The sequence below is a fragment of the Danio aesculapii genome, chromosome 13, assembly GCF_903798145.1.
Source record: "Danio aesculapii chromosome 13, fDanAes4.1, whole genome shotgun sequence".
In the NCBI taxonomy this organism is placed as follows: domain Eukaryota; kingdom Metazoa; phylum Chordata; class Actinopteri; order Cypriniformes; family Danionidae; genus Danio; species Danio aesculapii.
In genome coordinates this window covers 2211119-2231786 of record NC_079447.1, presented here as the reverse complement: position 1 = coordinate 2231786, position 20668 = coordinate 2211119, and the positions used below count along the sequence as shown (strand labels likewise).

Genomic DNA, 20668 nt, shown 5'->3' with positions numbered 1-20668 from the left:
GAAATATTTAACATTAAACTCTAAATTACTGACTTCTGGGGGCAAGCGAATGCATGTTATACACGGCTAACGTTTATGGCATTTTAAGTTTTTGACGTTTACGTTAAAATTATAAATTTTAAAAGTAATATATTGTATAACATCATACCGCAACGCCAAGCCAACTAGTTTTCTTGTTCATAGTCATCTTTGTAGTAAAAATCTTTGGTGTTTCCTGCGAGATACGTCTAATCCGTATTCCATATAGCCGTGTATGTCAGTTGTACATAACGTAAATTCGGCCTCCACCGAAAGTCAGTGATTATGTTTATAAATTAATCATTGAAATATTTCTGTTACAGAAACACATCTATCCCTTTTATAAGACATGTGTAAGACATACGAGTAAGTTTGACGACAGATTTACGATATTTTTTACATTTCTAAATTTCCGAAATCTATTTAACATCATTATACAGCATGGAAGAGCCAGAGTTCGTTTGGAAGAGCTAGGAGTTAGCTTGATGAACACAGTCGGATTTAACTTTTATCCTGGCTCTTCCATACTATATAATGATGTTGGATCTTATTTCGAAATTCCCAAAAATCAATCATCAAACTAACTTGTATGCAGCCAAGGAGTTAACATATGTATATTAAAGCAGATTCACATGTATTTTAACAGAAATATTTAACATTAAGCTCTAAATTACTGACTTCTGGCGATGACCAAACGCAAAATTACATGAGACTAACATTTACGACAATTTACGTTTTTAAAGTTTACTACATTAAGAAAATTATGCTGTATGACCTTTTATGGTAACACCAAGCCAACTTGTTTTCTTGTTCATCGTCACCTTTTGTGTGGTAAAAAACGGTGGTAAATGTTTCCTACAAGACGCGTCTGTTCCCTGAGCTACTGCTACAAACGCGTCAAACGTTGTATTCGTAATAACGTATAACGAGAATTTGGCTGCAACAGGAAGTCAGTGATTGGCGTATATAATTTAAAAATATTTCTGTTGCAAAAACTTATCAATTTGCTTCATAAGACTTGTGTAAGACATACCAGATAGTTTGACGACAAATTTACATATTGCGAAATTTCAAAATAAAAGTCACTATCCAACACCATTATACAGTATAGAAGAATTAGACGACAGATTAGCAATTTTTAAAAATTTCAAAACAAGTCACTATGCAACATCATTTTACAGTACAGAAGAGCCAGAGTTAGTTTGATGACCGATGAAAGCATTGTTTTGAAATTTCAAAATAAAAGTCATTATACAGTATAGAAGAGCCACAGTTAGTTTGAAAGAGCTACAAGTTTTAGAAAGTGACTTTTAATTTGAAATTTTCAAAAGCACGTAAATTTGTCCGTAAAACTAACTTGTAGCTCTTCCAAACTAACTCTGGCTCTATCATGCTGCATAATGGTTTCAGAGAGTGACATTTATTTTGAAATTCCCAAAACCATTATACAACATGGAAGAGACATCGTTAGTTTTGAAGAGCTACGTGTTAGTTTGACGTCATATTTACATGCTTTTGGAAATTTCGAAATAAAAGTCACCATCCGACACCATTACACAGCACGGAAGAGCCAGAGTTAATTTGGAAGAGCTACAAAAGTTTGATGACAAATAGTTTGTTAGTTTGTTATTTAATAGTTTGTCCGTTTGACGAAAGATTTTTACGCTTTTAGAAATTTCAAAATACAAGTCACTATCCAACACCATTATACAGCATGGAAGAGCAGGAGTTAGTTTGGAAGAGCTACAAAAGTTTGATAGTAGTTGGTTTGCCGTTTAATAGTTTGTTCATTTGACGACAGATTTACACACTTTTGGAAATTTCAAAATAAAAGTTTACAATCCAAAACCTTTATACAGTATGGAGAAGACGTTAGTTTGGGAGAGCTACGAATTAGTTTGACGACAGATTTATGCCATTTTGGAAATTTCGAAAATAAAAAGTCACTATCCAACACCATTATAAAGCATGGAAGAGCAACAAGTTAGTTTGAGAACAGATTTAGATGATTTTGAAAATTTCAAAATAAAAGTCACCGTCGCGCTTTTGGAAATTTCAATATACACGTCAATATCTGACACCATTGTACAGCATGTAAGAGCCAGAGTTAGTTTGGAAGAACTACATGTTAGTTTGACGACAGATTGACACACTTTTGGAGATTTCAAAATAAAAGTCACTATCAAACATCATTATACAGCATGGAAGAGCCACACATGTAAGAGCTGCGAGTCAGTTTGGTGACAGATTTGTGTTTTTGAAATTTCAAAATTAAAGTCACTATCCCACACTAATATACAGCATGGAAGAGCCACGAGTTACTTTAACGACAGATTTACGCTGTTTTGAGAATTTCAAAATAAAAGACACTATCAAACATAAATTATACAGCATTAAGGAGGTAAAGTTAGTTTGGAAGAGCTACGCTTGAAAGAGCTACAAGTTGGTTTGAGGATAGAATATAATAATAAAAGTCATCATCCCACACCATCAAACAGCATGGAAGAGCTGCACATGGAAGAGCTAAGAGTTAGTTTTACGACAAATTTACGTGCTTTCGGAAATATCGAGAAAAAAAAGTCACTATCTCACATTATTACACAGCATGGAAAAGCTAGAATTAGTTTGAAAGAGCTACGCAAGGAGGAATTACAAGTAAGTTTGAGGACAGATTTATGCATTTTTGGAAATTTCATAATAAAAGTCAATATCGTGCTTTTGAAAATGTCAAAATACAACACAATATCCTAGTTTGGAAGAGCTGTGAGTTAGTTTGACGACAGATTTACGTGCTTTTGGAAATTTCAAAATAAAAGTCACTATCCAACACCATTACTCAGGATTGAAGAGCCTTGATAAAATTAATACTACTCCAACTGTGTTTGTCTGACAGGAAAAAGATGATGGCTTAAAAGTAAGTAGAATATGCTCTAATTTTAATTTTAGACTAAACTATTCCAATATAAGCTATTTTTCCAACATTCTTCAGAGTATCTTCAACAGAAGTTTAGAGGAAATGGTAAAGAAATGTACATTTTTGGGTGAACCGTCCCTTTAAGAGTTTCCTGGTGCTTGGAGTGCCACAGTAACACACAAAAGTCCCCTGTGCAGTGAAACGATCTGGCAGTTTCCGTCTGCTGTGATCACCTGTCGAAGCAGGGGGCGCTGCAGGGGTAAAGCGGGTTCAGCTGGTACTGTCGGCCCGGCAGGTTTACCTTGGGCTCAAGGCTCTGCAGCGGGGCAGTGGAGGCCTGGAGGGAAGCTGGACAGCAGGAGAAATAAGCATTGTAATAAGTAGCATCTCATGATTATTTCTAAAAAAGTTGCTGAAATAAAACTGAGCCAGATTTTGTGGAGAGCTTTATGAAGAGCTAAGAAAGTTTGATGACAAATAGCTTCTTAGTTTGACGAAAGATTAACGCTCTTTTGGACATTTCAAAATAAAAGTCACTCCAACATTATATGATATGGAAGAGACAGAGTTAGTTTGGAAGAGCTCCGAAAGTTTTGATGACAAATAATTTGTTAGCTTTTAGTTTGTTGTTAGATAGTTTGTTAACTTGACTACCGATTTACACTCTTTTGGAAATTTCAAAATAAAAGTCACTACCCGACACCATTAAACAGTATGGAAAAACCAAACCTAAGTTAGTTTGAAAGAGCTACGCATGGATGAGCTACGAGTTAGTTTGACAACAGCGTTACACACTTTTGAAAATTTCAAAATAAAAGTCTATCCAACACCATTATGCATCATGGAAGAGCATAATGCATTACATATATATATTTGTCAACAACCTATATGTGGATTACTTTGTTACCAACATCTGTATTTTAACTCTGTACGGTTTTCTTTTCTTTTCATGTACTTTGGTTGCTACTGAGATCTAGTAAATCAGAACGCACATTTAGAAATATGTTTGCCCTTTTTTGTTATGAAAAAAAGTGTTTATGAAAGTAAAAGTCACCATAAAGTGTGTTAAATAATATGTATTCTTACCTGCGGTGTGTGTGCGGTATGTGGGCGGAGCTTGTGTCGACACGACCAGTGGCTGCATGTACTGTGTGTTCTGCCTCTGCATGAACGGCTGCAGGGAAACACTGGAACCCGGAGCCTGAAACACCGTCTGCGCTGGCGGAGCTCCAGATGGAGGACACTTCTGCTTGTTGGCTTCTTTTACGTCGCTGTCGTGAGCTCTGGAGGAGAAAATGTAGATACTGGGGTTAACATCAGGGAGCTGTTTCATAAAAGTGGTTTAGAAAAGATAGGATTAAAGTCAAAAACCTGACCTCAATGAGCCGAACTAAACGTCCACGCTTAAATTGGTTTCACAACAGCAAGTTGAAGATCATTTGATCTGACTAATCTGAGTTTAAATAATCTTGATAACTGCTTGTGCACGTTACTGTTGTGAAACCCTAATGGTCGAGCATAGATGCATTGATTGTGTTGTGTGCTATCATGGCAACTACAATGAAAGAAAGAGCTCTGAAATGAGACGGCCATGTTCACAGCGAGTGAGCAGCGTTTGATTTTTGAGTTCAAATATATCATAATTTAAACATAATAATCAAAACCTACGGCTTGCATCAAAGCAAGAAAGAAGGCTGACAGGAAATTGTAGATTTTAAAATATAGGCTATTATTTACGGCTGTTAGCGTTAAATTAAATATCTGTCACATTACCAAAATATCTTTCAATTAAACTGAGGCTCAGCATGGGTCCATCTCCTGATTATTCCACTCAGAGTTTGCAGCTTTAAAGTCATTCTTTCAGAAACGTAGCCTTTCTTTATATCAGTCAGTGCTTTCTTAATATTGTTTTCTTTATTAAATTTTTTAAATTCATGTACTGATGGATGGATGGACGGACGGACGGATGGAACGATAGATGGACGGACGGATGGATGGAACGATAGAACGATAGATGGATGGACGGACGGACGGATGGAACAATAGAACGATAGATGGACGGACGGACGGACGGATGGACCGATAGAACGGTAGATGGACGGACGGATGGATAGAACGATAGATGGATAGATGGATGGATAGAAAGATAGATGATAGAACGATAGAACGATAGATGGACAGACGGACGGACGGACGGATGGATAGAACGATAGATGGATGGATAGAAAGATAGATGGATAGAACGATACATGGATAGATGGATGGATGAATGGAACGATAGATAGATAGATAGATAGATAGATAGATAGATAGATAGATAGATAGATAGATAGATAGATAGATAGATAGATAGATAGATAGATAGATAGATAGATAGATAGATAGATAGATAGATAGATAGATAGATAGATAGATAGATAGATGGATGGATCGATAAATCGATAGAAAGATAGATGGATAGATAGAACTATAGATGGATGCATGGATAGATGGATGGATGGATGGATACATGGATAAATGGATAGATGGATACATGGATAGATGGATAGAACGATACATGGATAGATGGATAGAAGGATACATGGATAGATGGATAGATGGTTAGAACGATAGATAGATGGATAGATGGATGGATGGATGGATAGAACGATAGATGGATAGAACGATGGATGGATGGATGGATGGAACGATAGATAGATAGATAGATAGATAGATAGATAGATAGATAGATAGATAGATAGATAGATAGATAGATAGACAGATAGACAGAACGATGGATGGATGGATGGATCGATAGATTCTACAGGATGTTTTGCAATAATATCTTTGTGCATATACATTAGATTATTCAGTGCCAAAGCAAAATTTGAAACTAATCTAACACAAAATAAACTCCGATCACAGTCCAAAAATGAATACAGCCACATTAATATGTTGGGGGAAAATGTTAATTACAATTTTAATAAACGGGGGAAAATAAATAAAAATCTACAGAAACATAAGAAATATAAAAGTGTAGTGGAAATCTTGTAGTTTGTATTTGTTTTGTTTGCAATAACTTCTTTTCATTTAAATGCATTATCGTATTATATGTAATAAAGATGTTTGGTGTGGCTATATATATATTTACTACTAAGTGACTATAAAGTTAATCAGTATTAAGAGTTAAGTGAATTAAAATGGCATCAAATTACAGCAGGTGAATGTTAACATTATTTTGATTAAGCTCGAACTTAAGACTTAAGCCTGAGAGTTAACCTGTTCTGGACCAGGCTAGTTTCCAGAGTAACAGAGTTTAAACTATGGTGAATTTGGTTTATGAATCCGCCATTAATAAACCTGACTTACCAAAATAAGCCTGGCTTTTTCTGTAAGCTTGGTTTATGGAACAGCTCCCAGGTGACATCATTTCATATCAGGTAACAATGTAACCCTCCTGTGAAATTTTGATTTCCCCAAGTGATGTAGACCAGTGTTTCCCAACCCTGTTCCTGCAGGCACACCAACAGTACACATTTTCAACCTCTCCCTAATCAAACACACCTGAATCAAGTCATCAGAAGATTAGAAGAGACTCCAACACCTGAAGTTAATGGGTCAGATAAGGGAGACATTCAAAATATGTACTGTTGGTGTGCCTCCAGGAACAGGGTTGGGAAACACTGATGTAGACAGTATTTCCTATTATTGTTTTCTCTCTGGATAAAAAGTTTCATTTCTTTTAATTTGGTTGGAATATAAAAAATATATATAATAATAATAATAAAATCAGGTCAGTTCAAGATTACATTGTCTCTGTTAAACATCACTTGGAAAGAGAATTAAAATGTCGCAGGCTAATAAAACTGGTGCAAATTGTTATTTTAGTAAAAAAAATGTAATAAAAAATGTTAAATAAATAAATATTTTCTCTGTAATAGAGAAGGTTGGTTTGTGAAACTCACATCAGCAGTTTCTGTACGCAGGGCAGCAGCTGCTCCCAGCTGTAGGCCGACAGACGCTGCAGACGTGGCGGCCATGATGGAGACAGGCGAAGGATCACCCGTGAGGACGCCACACACGCTGCTGACACCAGAGATGGCACGAAACGCAGAAATGCATGATCTAAACCCAGAAGAGAGGAAGTTTTTTATTATTGCAAAATCAGATGCAAGAACAGAAGCATCCTCGTCCCCATTATGTCCCTTTTTACAAGATCTCTTGAGTGTGTATGTTTAGCTCATAACACCACACAAATAATGTTTTAAAACTCTCTGAAACTGAGCCTTTTAGGCTTTGATCCTGATTGTGGCGTTTTGGTGACTGTCGCTTTAAATTCATATTTTCAAAAGAGGGCGGAGCTACAAATGCCTGCATAGCAGCAGATTTAAAACTAATGTCTAAATGCCCTCGTTTGACTCTAATGTAAGGAATTAAAATGTTTAATCTTCTATTGCCTATATATGCATTGGGATTCATAGGGAATTGAATCCCAACACATATAGGCAAAGAGGAAACCAGAAACTTAATTACTTGAGACAATACTACATAACAATGTAGCATTGTCTCATATATTTAAATTTCTTTTTTTAGACAGTAATTAGGCAAATGATTTAATGATTTTAAATTCTGCAATTAGTGGTTACTTTTTTTAACTAACCCAGCACTGATTTTATTGCATGTAACTTCACTGCATTTATGTGTATATTGACAATAAAGATGAAAATCTAACCCTCCCTACATGCAACGAACAATAAAGGCTTTCTTTTCCATGTTAAAAGGAGGTTTTTTTCATATATCGTCGATGCGACGGACAAAATTTATATTTTAGAAATGCTTCATATCCACTTGTTAAGTCTTTCCGGGTCCAAGCGCTATATCAAACTGTATAGGGAGACTCATCAAATGGTAATAATACACGTTTACAAAGCAATGTAATACTTTCGAAAATCACGATCGCAATATATATATATATATATATATATATATATATATATATATATATATATATATATATATATATATATATATATATATATATATATATATATATATATATATATATATATATATATATATATATATAGAGAGAGAGAGAGAGAGAGAGAGAGAATTATTAGCTCCCTTTGAATTTTTTTTCTTTTTTAAATATTTCCCAAATTATGTTTAACAGACCAAGGAAATTTTCACAGTATGTCTGATAATATTTTTTCGTCTTGAGAAAGTCTTATTCATTTTATTTCAGCTAGAATAAAAGCAATTTTAATTTTTTAAAAAACATTTTAAGGTCAATATTATTAGCCCCCTTCAGCTATACTTTTTTCGATAGTCTGCAGAACAAACCATCGTTATACAATAACTTGCCTAATTACCCTAACCTGCCTAGTTAACCTAATTAACCTAGTTAAGCTTTTAAATGTCACTTTAAGCTGTATAGAAGTGTCTTGAAGAATATCTAGTCTAATATTATTTACTGTCATCATGACAAAGAGAAAATAAATCAGTTATGAGAGATGAGTTATTAAAACTATTATGATTAGAAATGTGCTGAAAAAATCTGCTCTTCGTTAAACAGAAATTGGGGAAAAAATAAACAGGGGGGCTATTAATTCAGGGAGGCTAATAATTCAGGGAGGCTAATAATTCTGAATTCTACTGTATATCCATGCCTAATATAATCTGGACAAAGATAATCAATGACATCCGCCTAAATACAGATTCAGGCAAACTAACTGTGCTGGTACTGCTCGATCTCAGTGCCGCATTTGACACTGTCGATCACAGCATACTTCTGGATAGGCTGGAAAACTGCGTTGGGCTGTCTGGGACGGTCCTCAAAGGGTTCAGATCTTACCTTGAAGGAAGAGGTTACTATGCCAGTATAGGTGACCATAGGTCGAGGTGGACACCCATGACATGTGGAGTCCCACAAGGCTCGATTCTGGCAACACTCCTGTTCAACCTTTATATGCTCCCTCTGAGCCAAATAATGAGAAAGAAACATATCTCCTACCACAGCTATGCTGATGACACTCAGATCTACCTAGCCTTACTGCCTAATGACTACAGTCCCATTGACACCCTCTGCCAATGCATTGATGAAATTAACAATTGGATATGCCAAAACTTTCTTCAGTTAAACAAAGAGAAAACTGAAGAGATTGCGTTTGGGAACAGAGATGAGGTTCTCAAGGTGAATGCGTACCTTGGCTCTAGGGGTCAAACAACATTAAATAAGGTCAAGAATCTTGGTGTGACTCTGGAGTCAGATCTGAGTTTCAGTAGTCATGTCAGAGCAGTTAGTAAATCAGCATACTATCATCTCAAAAACATTGCAAGAATCAGATGCTTTGTTTCCAGTGAAGACTTAGAGAAACTTGTTGATGCTTTTATCAGCAGCAGGGTGGATTACTGTAACGGCCTCCTCATCGGCCTTCCCAAAAACACAGTCAGACAGTTGCAGCTCATCCAGAACGCTGCGGCCAGAAATCTGACCAGAACCAGGAAATCAGAGCACATCACACCTGTCCTCAGGTCTTTACACTGGCTCCCAGTTACATTCAGAATAGATTTTAAAGTATTATTACTGGTCTATAAATCACTAAATGGCCTAGGAGCTCAATACATTACAGATATGCTGACTGAATACAAACCTAACAGATCACTCAGATCTTTAGGATCAAATAGATTAGAAATCCCAAGAGTTCAGTCAAAGCAGGGTGAATCGGCCTTCAGCTACTAACAGCGCCCCCTGCTGGAATCAGCTTCCAGAAATGATCAGATGTGCTCCAACATTAGGCACATTCAAATCAAGACTGAAAACACATCTGTTTAGCTGTGCCTTTACTGAATGAGCACTGTGCTACGTCCGACAGATCGAACTACTATGTTTTTCTCTTCTTTTTAATTCTTTTATAACACATTTTATCAGCTTTTATTTTATTTTATTTCTATTTTTACCATTTCTATTATTTGTTTTTATTTCTCTTATACTTGTTTCTTTTATTCCTGTTTATGTAAAGCACTTTGAATTGCCACTGTGTATGAAATGTGCTATATAAATAAACTTGCCTTGCCTTGCCTAATATCTGATGGCAAGAAAGAGATTAATTTTTTATAAATTGTTAAAATTTTGGTATTTGTGATGCAGCAAGTTCAGAGACTGTTGTGTACACTATGATTGTAAATAAAATTCACTTTAAAAAGTGTAATAGGACTGAAAAGTGTCCATAAATAAATTCTCAATTCAAATGAGTAGCAGCTTGGACCCAGAAACAGTATTTCAGAAGTCACCGATACGTCAAGACTTAACAAGCGGATAGCTTCATTTACACTATGAGCAACTCGCAGCGGCAAAGCGACAGTTTATTTCAATGAAGAGTGAGCGACTTCCGGCGACCTCGGTCTATGCGAGCGACAGTTGGCGACCAGGCGGGCCTGTCGAGCGATGCGACAAAGTAGAGAATCCTTCAACTTTCTGTGACGCTCCAGAGACAGACGAGTCTTCGCTGAGGCCAGCTTCCAGCCTCCGCGGCTGAGACTGCAGCTCTGCACAAGACGTTTGGCCAGCGGAGAAATTAAAATGGTCGTGCCCAACTGAGTCTGGTTTCTCTCAAGGTTTTTTCTTCACTTCGACAATTAGTGAAGTTTTTTTTCCCTCTCCGCTGTCGCCACTGGCTTGCATGGTTCAGGATCTGTAGAGCTGCGCATCGTTGGATTTGCTCTTCAATATTTGGACTCTCAGTAGTGATTATTAAACCACACTGAACTGAGCTCAACTGAACTGAACTTAAACACTACAAACTGAACTACACTGTTCCTATTTACTGTGACCTTTTATGTGAAGCTGCTTTGACACAATCTACATTGTATAAGCGCTATACAAATAAAGGTGAATTGAATTGAACTTTATGCAAATGAAGAGTGACTTTCTTGAGCGACAGCCAGTAGGAGCACCAGTAGAGCTCACATGATCTTCTCTCAGCTCGCTCAGAGGCCGCTTGTGTTCTCCGTGCTGTAGACCTACATAGACCTGCGTTTGCAGCAGATCGCCACCCAGAGCGACAGGAGGCTACAAAGTCGCTGCTAGTGTGAGTGAGGCAAATTTCTGCAACATTACAGCAGAACAGCAGCATAAACTACTATGACAATCATCACCTCAGGTACCGATTATGTGCTTTATTCAGCATTAAATCCCCCCAATGAGAGTTTAAAAACAATTTAAGGTGACATTTATTGCCATACTACTGAAAGCAGCAGCAGATAGTTCACCTCAGAGCTTGAAAATTAAATAACTAGCAGATGTTTTGAAAATAAAAGTCACTCAGTAGCCGATTAATAATGCTAAAGAGCTTTAATATGTAGTCATTAGATTATAACCTTTACTATTTCATTAGGAGTGCAGTGGCTGCTTTTTAAATGTTTCTGATGCAACACTTTTGGCGCAGACAGACAAATTGCTTGTCGCTGGAATACTGTTGTGTGTTGTTCTGAAAATGCATTGCATGTGTATTTGGCAGTGGGTGTTGAACCTTGTAAAGAGACCTCGAGGAAGTAATCCGCATATTTGGACATGTACAGCATAGTTTTCTCCATGCAGGTCATCGGCCAGCCGTCGTGCAGGTCCGTCTCATTCACAGCGACCGGCAGGTAATACTCGATGAAGTGCGCGGCAGTCGGCAGGTACAAGTTCCATTGAAACGTCTCCAGCAGCAGCAGCTCCATGTGCAGGAGACCCGGTTTGGTCAGAACCAGATTCATGGAGCTCATGCAGCCCAGACTGTTGAGGGTCTCCAGCTTCGGGACGCGGTCTTCCCTCTCCTCAAACTTACCTGCAGAGAAAAGTCAAGGTAATAGATTATATGATGTGCTGCAAATTTGAAAAGAGCACTCTACTTGCATTTGTTTATGAAATAGGATCATTTTACAGCTCTCCAAGAGGTAAACATTTGAGTTTTACCGTTTTTTAATCCATTTAGCCGATCTCCATGTCTCGCGAGAGTGCTTTTAGCTTAGCTTAGCACAGATCATTGAATCAGATTAGACCGTTAGCATCCATTCAGTCAATCTCCAGGTCTGGCGATAGCGCTTTTTAGCTTAGCTTAGCATAGATTACTGAATCAGATTAGACCGTTAGCATCCATTCAGCCAATCTCCATGTCTGGTGAGAGCACTTTTATCTTAGCTCAGCATAGATCATTGAATCGGATTAGACCGTTAGCAAAATTATTAGATTAGGCTCTTTTTTTCAGCGCCCCAAGAGGTCCAAATTAGATTTTTTCTGTTTTTGAATCCATTCAGCCGATCTTTAGTTCTTGAGAGAGCACTTTTAGCTTAGGTTAGCATAGATCATTGAATCAGATTAGACCATTAACATCTATTCAGCCGATCTCCAGGTCTGGCGGGAGCGTTTTAGCTTAGCTTAGCATAGATCATTGAATCAGATTAGACCATTAGCATCTATTCAGCCGATCTCCAGGTCTGACGGGAGCGTTTTAGCTAAGCTTAGCATAGATCATTGAATCGGATTAGACCGTTAGCAAAATTATTAGATTAGGCTCTTTTTTCAGTGCCACAAGAGGTACAAATTTGATTTTTACTGTTTTTGAATACATTCAGCCGATCTCCAGGTCTGGCGAGAGCACTTTTAGCTTAGCATGGACCATTGAATCAGATTAGACCGTTAGCATCCATTCAGCTGATCTCCAGGTCTGGCGAGAGAACTTTTAGCCTAGCTTATCTTAGCATAGATCATTGAATCAGAACAGACTGTTAGCATCTATTCAGCCGATCTCCAGGTCTGGCGAGAGCACTTTTAGCCTAGCTTATCTTAGCATAGATCACTGAATCAGAATAGACTGTTAGCATCCATTCAGCTGATCTCCAGGTCTGGCGAGAGCACTTTTAGCCTAGCTTATCTTAGCATAGATCACTGAATCAGAATAGACTGTTAGCATCCATTCAGCCTATCTCCATGTCTGCCGACAGCACTTTAAGCTTAGCTTAGCATAGATCATTGAATCGGATTAGACCGTTAGCATCTTTCTCAAAAATGACCAGAGTGAGAGTATAGCTTGTAGACTTATCAGCCTAGAGAATAGCAAGTTTTGATTTTCTGTTTGTCTTAGTTCATGATGTAACTACAGAAGTGTTAAACTCTAAATAGGACGATTACAGACACTCAAGTCGCTAATGGTCTGATCCAATTCAGTGATCTATGATACGTGGATTTTTTATTCGATTTTTTCTGTTTCATATGCATTTATATTGTTATTCAACTTGCTCTGTTAAGTTATTTTCATTATGGTTACCATCACTGTCATTTTCCAGTGTAGGTTCGATCTTTAAACATGCATGAAATCATTTACACCAATAACAAAATCTTTTTTACTGCAATGATTATTTTACCACTGGCTGATCTGTGCAATGGACTAGCAAAGATGTACAGATGAGGGCAAAATGATTAGATGAGGCTCATTTTACAGCTCCCCTAGTGGTAAAAAGTTGAGTTTTACATTTATTTTAATCCATTCAGCTGATCTCCAGGTCTGCCCTTCCAGCTGCAAGCCAGTACTGGGAAACACCCATACTAACTCATTCACACACATGCTCAAGCCAATTTGGCTTATTCAATTCCCCTATAGCGCATGTGTTTGGACTGTGGGGGAAACCGGAGCACTCTGAGGAAACCCACGCCAACACGGGGAGAACATGCAAACTCCACACAAAGCCACCTGCTGACATAGCCGGGACTCGAACCAGTGACCTTCTTGCTGTGAGGCGACAGTGCTAACCACTGAGACATCATGTCTCCCGTTCCTAGACATATCAGCCTAAATAATCTTAGTCCAGGGGTGCACAAACTCTGTTCTGGAGAACCGGTGTCCTACATAGTTTAGCTCAAAATTCCTTAACAAACCGACATGGAAGTTTGTAGTATACCCAGAAAGAGCTTGATTAGCTGGTTCAGGAGTGTCTAATTTAGGTTGGAACTAAACTCTGCAGGACAACGGCCATCCAGGACCAAGTTTGTGCACCCCTGTCTTAAAACATTATATATGCAACTACAGAAGCATCAAGCTTTAAACAGGACAATTATAGAAACTCAAGATGCTAATGGTCTAATCCGATTCAATGATCTATGCTAAGCTAAGCTAAAAGTGCTCCCACCAGACAAAGCGATCTGCTGAATGAGTTTAATAATAGTAAAACTCAACGCTTTAACCCTAGGAGAGCTGTAAAATTAGACTATTTCCAAATAAATAAATAAATAAAGGTGGAGTGTTTCTTTAAGAAGATATTCAACTACATTAAATAACATACAAGTGCTGTTCATAAATTCAAAAACATGATGAAGCAGTCTATTTAATGGTTGCCAGTGTGTTGCTAGAGTGTTTTAATACGTTCCTTTGTTATTGCTGAGAGATTGTGGCACATTTCAGTGTGACTGTTTGGCGCATTGTGCACAATAAGAGCAGATGAGCTCAAAATAACAATTATTAAAAGGACTCTTACTGGCCAAAAGCAAGCAGGACAGCGCGACCATGTGAAGCTGCTGTACGGAGATGTCATAGCGGTCCATGAACAGGTCCAGCAGATAAACAGCCAAGTGTCTGGCCGCCGGGCACAGCTTGAAGCGATTGCTGACTATAGCAATGAGGTCTGCGAAATACCGTCTGAGGCTCAGCTGCGGGGACTGGCCTTTGTATGCAGGCAACCGCAGCTCCTTGAAGACAACCAACAAGACAATCACATTACAGCTAATAGGTTTTGTAATGTTGATTTTTGCATTAACCGAGAAAAGCTGATGAATTCATGCATACCAATTACAAAAGTCTTCTTACTGCCATGATCATTTTATTACTCGCTGATCTGGGCAATGGACTAGCAAAGATCCACAGTTGAAGGCAAAATTATTCACCCTCCTATGCAATATTTATCCTTTTTCAAATATTTCTCGTGTTATTAAATGGAGGAAGGAAATTTTTACAGTATCTCTGATAATATTTTTTCTTCTGGAGAAAGTCTTATTTGTTTTATTTCGGCTAAAATAAAAGCAGTTTTAATTTTTTAAAAATCCATTTTAAGGTCAATATTATTAGCCCCTTTAAGCTATATTGGTTTTGTTTGTCTACAGAGCAACCACTGTTATTCAACGACTTGCCTAGTTAAGCCTTTAGATTGCACTTTAAGCTGTGTGGTATTATCTTGAAAAATATTATGTGCTGTCATCATGGCAAGATAAATACATATATATATTTGAAATCAGTTATTAGAAATGAGTTATTAAAACTATTAGGTTTAGAAATGTGTGAAAAAATATCTTCTCTCTATTAAACAGAAATTGGGGGGAAATATAAAAGAATGAATTTAACAGAAGGCCTTATAATTCTGACTTCAACTGTATAAGCATAAATTAAAGTATGCATAAAATGAATTATGCATTGTTGCATATATGTATGCATTACAATTGCAATCAGATGCATCCATTAAAGTTGAATTAATTTAGCTAACTGCATGCATTTAAGCTGGATTTGCATAAATTCAGTAAAGTTGCATATGCATGCATTCACATTTTATTAACATGCACTCATTAAAGTTGCATAGTTGAACGCATGCCTAAAAGGCAGGCATTTTACATTTGAATGCATGCAAAGCAACGTTTCTAAATGTATATAACTGCATGCATTTAAGCAAGATATGCATGAATTCAATTGCACATGCATTTGTTGCAGTTACTTGCATTGATTAAGTTTGCACAAGCACTCTGTAAAGTTGCATTGTTGAATGGATGCTTAACGCATACATTTGTCATTTAAATGCAAGCAAAGGCTACTTTCCTGCAGTTATGTAACAGCATGCAATTAAGCAGGATATTCATTCAGAAATATTTCAGGATATTCAGAAATCAGCTGCATATGCATGCATTGTTTAAAGTTGCACATGCACAGTAAAGGTTGCATGGTTGAATGCATGCTTATGCAACTTTATGGGATGCATAAACAAGCAAGATGAATGCATACATGCATTTGCAGGTTGAAAGCATCACTTTCTGAATGCATGCATGCATTCACTCATCTTGCATATGCATGTATGCCAAGAAGTTGTATAAGCATGCATTCAACCATGCAACCTTTACTGAGTGCATGTGCAACCTTTATCAATGCATGTACCTGAATTATAAATGAATGTATATGCAATTGAATTCACGCATATTCTGCTTGCATTCAACCATGCAACTTTACTGAGCACACGTGCAACTTTAATTAATGCAAGTAAGTGCAAGTGCAACATAAATGCATGTATTGCTGCAGTTGCATGCATTCATAAATTAGAATATACACAAGCAGCATTTACATGCATTCAGAAAAGCTGTATACAAAAGCATTTAATTTGCAGTTGCATGCATTTAAGTTGCAACATTACATTATAAATCCATACAGACATCTCCGCTGCATTGACAATTTTGTAATGCTAATTTCTGAAATCAGTAATCAAATGACATTTTAACATGGATCTAGTGGAAACAAATGACAACACGATGGACAGGGATACAAACTTTGTATCGCAGGGCCTGATAGATGTCCTCTGCAAGTTCTCCTTTCCACCACTGACCCTCCAGCTCCATTGGGCTCCTGAAAGAAATGCAGGTTTGGAGATCAGAGCAGCTTCATTGAGCAAAAGCACTTGAAAACAGCAGACCAACTCCAGCTCCAGCAGCAATCAGCACTGATGAAGGTTTGACTGTTGTCAATCAACAGCAGGAGATCATTTATTCTCAGTCTCTCTGACGACAATTGTTAGATAGAGGTAAAGTTTGTGTTATATTCACACATTCAGACGTTCAATAAAACACTAAAGTAGAATTTTAAAAGGCTAATGCAGATTATTTATAATGTTGTACTATTATTGAGGTAAAGTTGGTTCTATATTCACACATTTGACATTTAATAAAACACTAAAGGAGAATTTAAAAAGGATAATACAGATTATTTATAATGACATACTGTTATTTAAGTTGGATTCATATTCGCACATTCAGACTCTCCTCGATAATACAATTTCTGAAAGAGAATTATTTGCAAATTCTGAATAGTTAAATCATATTATCAGCCAATGACTGTCAAAGTACACTGTTGACAGTCGATTAAATAGTGATAACGTTATTTTGAAGTCATTCTTACAAGCGATTTCAGACCTAATATTCAAAGTAGCATGGTAAACAATATAGAGACTGTGTCATAATTTGTTACTGAACGAATGTACGAATATAAAACAAACTTTACCTTAATCTTATTATTATTATTATTATGTCTCTATTGGGACATTTTAAAATGGTTAACGTTAAAAAAGCTTAACGTGGCTTAATATACCTAAACATCAACCAGAGAAACCCAAATTTCTGTCCCAAACTTTCTGAAACCCAAACTTTTCTTGTAATTAACCCCAACTACTGTAAAAAGAACGAGTCCCAATTCCATAGATAAAGTGAAAAACATCACAGTAAGCATTTTCTCTCCCACTGGAGTCAATTATAAAGGAAAAAGCTTACCGTGGCTTAATGTACCTTAACAACAAGCGGAAAAATCTAATTTCTATCAAATTTTACTTGTGATTAACACTAACTTTGATTTTATGAACAGACTTTTTAACATTTGGTTTCCCTCGGTTGTTGTAAAGTGATTTTAAGCCTTTCCTTATTATAGACTTAAATGAGGAGAAAAAGCTTAACGTGATATTGTTCATTTTATCTATGAGGGCCCGTTCTTTTGACAATAGGTAGTGTTAATCACAAGTAAAGTTTGACAGAAATTTGAGTTTCCCTGGTCAGTGTTAAGGTACGTTAAGCTGTTTCCTTATAATGAAATTAACGCGTAACGTGAAAATTTTCACTCACTAAAATTAGAGCTCATTTTTTTGACATCAGAAAGTGTTTGTCATGAGTAAAATGTGATAGAAATGTGATTTTCCCCACTTGTTGTTAAGGTACATTAAGCCACGTTAACCTCCTAGGACTTGAGTGTCCACATACGTGGACAGCACATTTTAGCTTTTTAGTATGGAGCTAAAAATATGCCAAAACAATCTGAATTTTGCTCATTTGAATTATTGACAATTGTATTGTAATAAATCTGATTTTTTATAAGCCATTAAAATGTTTTGGCTTGAATTTAATTCATTTGAATTTCTTAATTTGAATTAAAATTTTTATAACTTGAATATTGAACATCTGAAATTCAAGACAACTGAATTTATCAAGGCTAAAAACCACCTGATCAGTTTTCATCATAAAGTTTGTTTTATGTAACCTGAAACCGAAAGCAACCTTCTCTATACTAAAAAGCTAAAATACATATACACAAATACATAGAGTTTAATTTTACATTAGGCTATATGTAAATAACAAACAATTTATTTTTACCTATTTCCAGAACCCCCACCCTCTTAATTTGCACCCTGTAATTTGTCTATAACTATGAATCAAGCAGAGGTGAGTGATTCTTAGTTTGACTTTTCAGTGATCGTCTACTCTTCCTTGTTGAGGACCCCTGACCTACTTTCTGCTGAATCTGAATTTCTGGTTTTGAATTTTAGGATATTGAATTTGATGTTCTGAATTTCTTCATCTTGAAAAGCTGAAACTGTACTTTTACAAACTGGATATCCGCAGTCTGTGATTTCACAACACAAAAATCTAAAATTTGAAAATAAGTTTATAAAAAAAAAATCAGCCTTGAAAAATTGAGTTGTCTTAAATTTCAGATGTTCAATATTCAAGATATTAGATTTAAATTTAAATTTAAAAATTCTAATTAAAAAAAATTAACGGCATATAAAAATTCAGATTTATTAAATTACAATTGTCAATAATTCAAAATAGCAAAATTCTAATTCAGTTTGTTTTGTCATATTTTTAGCTCCATATTGGGTGGCCATTTAAAATACTTTGAATGTTTATATTTTGTTACAGACATGCAGTGTCATCCTGCAAATGTTTTGCAGCATATGAAATGCCCCAAACACTATTTTTAACAGTCCAAAATAGGGGAAAAATGTTGTTTTTACTCTCTGATAGTCAAAGCAAGTTAAAAAAAACTATGTTAAATATGCATTAAAAAACATTCAGGAAAAAGTCTTTTATGTAAATTCGGACCACGAGTCCACATATATGGACATCATTTTTCTCTAAAAGTACATCATATCAAAAGATGATACTTAGGTTTTTATTCTAATTATTTTCCAATAAGCCCAAATAGCAAAGATAAATAAAAAATGCATGTAAAAAAACACCTTGAGCCTAAAGAGGTTAAGCCTTTTCCTTATAATAGACTTCAATAGGGGGGAAAAGCTTAATGTGCTGTTTTTCCCTTTATCAATGGAATTGGGACTCGCTCTTTTTACAGTAGTTAGGGTTAATGGCAAGTACAATTTGACAGAAATTTGGGTTTCTCTGCTTAGATACATTACACTATGTTTAGATACATTAAGCCACGTTAAGCGTTTTAGAATGTCTCCCTCTATTGTTTACCATCTACTTTGGATATTGGGTCTGAAATCGCATGCAAGTATGACTTCAAAACAACATCAGCACTGTTTAATTGACCGTGATCAATAATGTACATTAACAGTCATTGGCTGATAACATGATTTAACTATATAGTATCTGCAAACACAACTTTTCTGAAATTATATTGAATGAGCGAATATAACACCAACTTTACCCTAATAATAGTTACCAGGTCAATCACAGATAGAGAATCAGCGTTATATATTACATATATATTATATATTACTTTCATAATTCCTTTAATATATGAAATATTATCGCCTGTCAAACACAGCATCCCCAAAACTAGTACAGAGCTAACGAAGTTTCTAATGGTTTAACACTCACCCCGCACAAAGTCGCCTGCATACAGACAGCACAAAGCAAACTAGCAGCCGAACAAACAAACTTACTAGGGTAATCAAAGCGTAAATCAAAGTAAAGTTTACACTTGAGGTTCACGAGCAAAAGTAACAATACCAGGCTCTCGGAGGAAGCCCATTGACAATCTCGGCCAATCAGAAGGCGCCTTACAATCACAGCGCGCAGCCAATCAAAACTAAGCGTTCATCTGCGTCATCAGCTGAACTTTTGACACCGTCAGGAATGAATCGCACAATTTAGTCTTTATCTGTAAAATATATAATAACTAACAAAATTAGAGAAATTTCATTTAAACTGTTACACAGATTTTACCCAGCCAAGACATTTTTGAAAAGATTTAAGTCAGATATAAATACATGCTGCTCTTTCTGTGATATACCCAATGAAACTGCTGATCATATGTTTTGGAATTGCCCTCATACACAATGGTTTTGGGATTGAACTTTCCTTGGTCATTCGTCGCAAAATATTACCGGGATTCTTATTATCTTTTAAGGATATCTTATTGGGTTTTTTTTTTCAATACTACTGATGATAAAAGCAAGGAATATTTCATTATTAATCTCCTTTTAATCCTTGCTAAATTCCATATACACCGCTGTAAATTCGTATACCTTGTTTTATTGTTCTTGAAAAGGAAATTCAACAGTACATTAGAACTATTGCTTCCTCTAAAAATCTCTAAGCTATTAGAACTGTTAACTTATTTTCCTTCTTTAATTTTCTTAACACATAATTTTATATTATTTTTAATTTATTTTTGTTGTTTTTTTTTCTCTTGAATGTGCCTATTTGATGCTTTACTTCTCTGTAAAACTCATGTACAC

At 36.1% G+C, this 20668-nt stretch overlaps 1 protein-coding gene across 1 annotated transcript; it reads right to left on the bottom strand.

Annotated features, from left to right (window-relative positions):
• Positions 1-2056: 2056 nt before the first annotated feature.
• On the bottom strand, positions 2057-19934 carry ccnj (cyclin J). The gene is made up of 7 exons (XM_056470580.1): positions 19806-19934; positions 16470-16545; positions 14426-14636; positions 11443-11742; positions 6877-7036; positions 4019-4215; positions 2057-3280 (listed from the first exon to the last, which is right to left on the bottom strand). Exons 2-7 carry the CDS (start codon positions 16536-16538, stop codon positions 3162-3164), a joined length of 1056 nt encoding a protein of 351 aa, XP_056326555.1. The 5' UTR covers positions 16539-16545; positions 19806-19934; the 3' UTR covers positions 2057-3161.
• Positions 19935-20668: the final 734 nt, after the last annotated feature.

Bases quoted from the DNA above. Each gene is read 5' to 3' on its own strand.
- ccnj (XM_056470580.1), bottom strand. From the start codon at position 16,538: ATGGAGCTGGAGGGTCAGTGGTGGAAAGGAGAACTTGCAGAGGACATC. The intron at 11,743-14,425 runs GTAAGAGTCCTT...TTTTCTCTGCAG, and splicing joins GTCCTGCTTGCTTTTGGCCA to GTAAGTTTGAGGAGAGGGAA. The intron at 4,216-6,876 runs GTGAGTTTCACA...TTTCTCCTCCAG, and splicing joins TGCGTACAGAAACTGCTGAT to AGCTCACGACAGCGACGTAA.